At 26.9% G+C, this 4,244-nt stretch overlaps 1 protein-coding gene across 1 annotated transcript; it reads right to left on the bottom strand.

The window, feature by feature from the left end:
• Positions 1 to 443: 443 nt before the first annotated feature.
• On the bottom strand, positions 444 to 1,936 carry LOC122523562 (ribosomal RNA processing protein 36 homolog). The gene is made up of 3 exons (XM_043645407.1): positions 1,508 to 1,936; positions 840 to 1,350; positions 444 to 753 (listed from the first exon to the last, which is right to left on the bottom strand). Exons 1-3 carry the CDS (start codon positions 1,550 to 1,552, stop codon positions 599 to 601), a joined length of 711 nt encoding a protein of 236 aa, XP_043501342.1. The 5' UTR covers positions 1,553 to 1,936; the 3' UTR covers positions 444 to 598.
• Between the last annotated feature and the right edge of the window lie 2,308 nt (positions 1,937 to 4,244).

Raw genomic sequence — 4,244 nt, 5'->3', positions numbered from 1 at the left:
ACTTTTAAATTTAATTTTATTGCAACGGTAGATAGAGTTTTGATAAAAATAAATAAAAAATTCAATTGAAAAATGCATCTGTGAATTGTACGATCTATATGTCAGGCTATTGTATCACTTGATTGTATGATTAATATAGTTTTCTTCTTGTTACAGGTGATCATCGTTGGACTTAACAACAAACCTTAGAGAATTTCTTCTTTTTGAATGCCTTAAATGACTATTTTTTAAAATATATGTATAAATGCATTTCTGAAGGCACGCACATGTTTATACATTAAAAATTAAAAAGAATTATTTAAAATTTTATTACTATAAATATACTATATATACTATACTGTATATACAATAAATTTGTCTTATGATACTTAAGTTATTACTGGTATTACTGTTAGTCCCGGTTGTAAAATTTTTAACAGAATTTCTTAGAAGTTATACTGCTATTTGGTTAGTCAAGAATTCTTATTGCATACATGATATATTTTTTGCTATGCGTACATCATAAAAATACATACATTTAGTCTTAAGAACTAGTTTCTTAATTTTTAATATTTTTCCTAAAAATTATAAATTTAATAAATGAACCTACAAATTTATATTATTCCGCATCTGTAACTTTCCATCTTGCTTGTTCCATTTGCGGTCTGGATTTACGTAAAGCCTTCTTGCGTAATTTTATAATATGCGTCTGTAGTTTTCCTGAACTTTTTAGTTCTTCATATTTTGATATCAAATCCAAGACTTTCTTTTCGGCTATAATTAAAATATAAATTATTACAACCAGTACGACAATTCAAGTTTAAAGCTTAAGAAAAGTAGAACGAAGTAAAAGAACTTACATTTCTTTTTGAAAATAGGTTTTTGTCCAGATTTGGCAGCGTTCATTATTTCTTTCCTTTCTTGAATTTGCTTTTCTTTCTTCATGTTCATTCTTTGCTGTTCTCTTAATTGATTTTCTAACCGCTGAATAAGATATTTGATCTTTTTGATTTCTTTTGGATCATCGGTCTTCTTCAACTCACTTTTTAAAGTAACTAAGTTGTTCTCTTTTATTTCGTTGATAAAACTGTATGCATTTTTAAACGCTTTCTCGTTAAAGTTACCAGATAAACTGTCGAAGCGTGGATCTCTAGGTATATTCTTTTTAACCTGTATTACTTCCCTAAATCTTGGTACCTGTTTCTTCGTGGACATTTCTCTAGGTCTGTTCTTGTTTTCTCTTTTAAAAGGTACTATCTTTTTTTTCCGAGGACCAAATATTGTTTCATTGTACACCTTCGTGCCAAGTTTTTCTTTTAATTTTTGTAAATCTTCGAAACTCATATTTGCCAATTCTGCACGAATTTCTGCCTATGATTCATTAAATATTAAAAAAGAAGAAATTTATAATAAAATTAAATTCATGTAAATGGTAAATGGTAAACATAACCTCCAAAAATTCATTACATTTTTCTCTGATAAAAATAATATAAAACAAACTTGAAAAATACTATAAAAATCAGCTCACCTGATTCTTATCATGGTCCAGAAACGAATTTTCTTCAACATTCATTTTAAAAACAAATAAATTTAATAACAAACACTTGTAAAATATAAGAAACAACCCATGCACGACTCGCACGCATGCCACGGTGTTTATATTTATGCATAGGAATCTGTATTATCGACATGCAGTTGAATTGTTGCAATTTTGTAAGGTGAAACTGAATGCATTTAAGATGGTGTAGTATGTACCTTTTTAAGTAAAATCACATGAAATTATTATACAATTCAACATTTTTCCACTTATAGAAAATTGACTGATGTGAGCCAAAGAATTAGGTATACACATAGAACACACACATGTTTACATTACGTATGCACATACCATCATAGTAGGATTAAGTACACTATATAATACATCACATACACACACGAATGTTATATTATATTATGTACACTTTCTTTAAATATAAATGCATATAAAAAGTATTACCAAAACGGCAAATGCATAAAAGAACATTTTATGAATTATTATTATCTCTTTGTCAGAGTTTGAAATTGTGGAGGTATTGTAAAACTTAAATGAATGTTTAGAAGCCATCGCAGAACTTCTTAAGTAGTAAGTGAACAAATTAAAGTTCCTCCAGTAATCATCATGTTGAGGATAACAAATCTTAATCAGCATGAATTACTGGTTGTAATTGATTCAATAATTTATTGACAATATTTATGTAATATGTGTTCAATTTATTGTCTAATTTTCATTATTGAATATTTATGTGATTGATGATTTAGGATATATTTAATTAAAAAAAAAGTACAATGCGATGAAATATCGTAAAGTATTTTTCAAAGTATCTTATTGATAAAGATATATCTATATAAATGATCGAAAACTTTTAACTTGCATCAATCATTTTAATTTGTCAGATAAGAATCGTGATAGGTACGTGTCTGATATTTATTTTAATAATTAACAATTAAAAAATTAGAATCTTTTGGGATGGAATTGAGGGTTATCGAGGTGAAATCTATGTTTCAAGGCTAAATATGAGAATCGTAGATTAGTGTGTCAAACGAGCGAAAGCGAACGCGTTTATGAGAGAAACAGAGTGAAAGAGGGGAAGCGGAGGAAATTTTTAAAAAGTAGAACTCGAGAAAGCGAAAGTGTTTCAGATGTTTCTCTTGCATGGACGACGAAATTATTGAAAGTGAAATTTAAAGCTTTCGAAAACTGATCTCGCACAATATAAACTTTCTGTACTCTTTTCCTTCGTTCCAATGATAGTTTTCTTTTTAAGCAATAAACCTAGTATAATTGTGTTTCTATAATTTTAGAAAAAGGAATAAACATTTGATTTATTTTTGTATTTTTCATCAACTTCAAAGACTTTATTTTTTAGCAAAAATGTAAATGTGGATCATTGAATGAATTATAAATCATAAAATAGTTTATTATGTAAATAACGATGTATGAAATTTATTGATTAGTTCAGAATTCAGAGTAATAATAATAATGGAACGATTTGAATAAAAAATGAAGAATATAATAGAAAAGCAAAGTTGTTATCAATTGTTAAGCCAAAAATTCTGATAAGCTGAAAACGATAGCACTTAACATGATCAATAAAACTGATACGATCGTCGATAGATTTCTCATTGTCAGATCGATTCTAATATTCAACTCAGCCTGTCAAAATGAGTCCACAAAAATGTTCATTCTGTTTTTTAATTTTGTTTGTTACATTCTGTTATGGAAATTTAGAGGATTCCTGGATTACGTCCGAGTTGGATCAGAATAATTTGGAAAATTTTGGGTAAGATATTTATTTAAAAAAAAAGAGCATTTGAATTTACTACTCATTTATTGTTTCATTTTTGTTTCAAATCATTTTCTTTCCTTTCAAATTTTAGTTTAAGTCACAAATTTAAGTTAAAAAAGAAAGAAGAAAACCATCTTACCAAAAAATTAAAAAATACAATAAATATTTATAGACAAATCTGTGATTTATTTTTAAATCTAATTTTATTTTATTCAGACAAGATTCGGTGAACATAAACAAAATTATCGATCAAATCTTGCCGAAAATTCGTGAGATTTTAGTTTCTAAAGGCTTGGAACCGGTTATTCTTCCAAATTTGAATCAAGAAATTATACATCTCGTACGTAATCGTCTACAAAAATAAAATAAAAAATAAAATAAATATTAGAAAATAAAAAAACGATATATAACTATACATATAATAATATTCGTTTAACCGTTATTTTAGCCGGGTTCACTGAATGCAAAGGTCAATCTTAGAAATGGGTATTTACATTACATGACGGATATGAAACGATCAAAAAATGTAACAGTGCAATATAAAAACAAGAATCTTTTTTTTGATCTACCTTTAAGATGGCAATTGTTGAGTGTAAGAAAAAATTTGTTTGGCTTTTTTTCTTTCTTTCTAAATTATTATCATCTAAACAATAAACTCAACAATTATTTTTTTTGCAGATCAATTACGATTTCTATTTAAATCATTTATGGTTGAAAGATCGAGGAGAACTTTACGGTCGTATCGACGATGCCGAATTTAATATTAAATTACAAATGAATCTTGAGAATTACCAGATGATACTTCAAGAATTACAAATCCACAGTATATAGTAATTATTATTTTACTAATACTTTTTTTTTTTTTACTTTTCCGTTTAAGTCTTTTCATTCCTAATTAATCATGTCAAGTTTTAAAGAGAATCTTGAGAAACAATGCAA

This window comes from Polistes fuscatus, unplaced genomic scaffold, assembly GCF_010416935.1.
Source record: "Polistes fuscatus isolate 324 unplaced genomic scaffold, CU_Pfus_HIC Scaffold1, whole genome shotgun sequence".
Lineage (NCBI taxonomy): Eukaryota > Metazoa > Arthropoda > Insecta > Hymenoptera > Vespidae > Polistes > Polistes fuscatus.
The sequence above is the reverse complement of the archived record's forward strand: the minus strand, read 5'-3'. Positions and strand labels throughout refer to the sequence as shown.

Bases quoted from the DNA above. Each gene is read 5' to 3' on its own strand.
- LOC122523562 (XM_043645407.1), bottom strand. From the start codon at position 1,552: ATGAATGTTGAAGAAAATTCGTTTCTGGACCATGATAAGAATCAG. The intron at 1,351-1,507 runs GTGAGCTGATTT...AATGAATCATAG, and splicing joins TGGACCATGATAAGAATCAG to GCAGAAATTCGTGCAGAATT. The intron at 754-839 runs GTAAGTTCTTTT...TTTTAATTATAG, and splicing joins ACCTATTTTCAAAAAGAAAT to CCGAAAAGAAAGTCTTGGAT.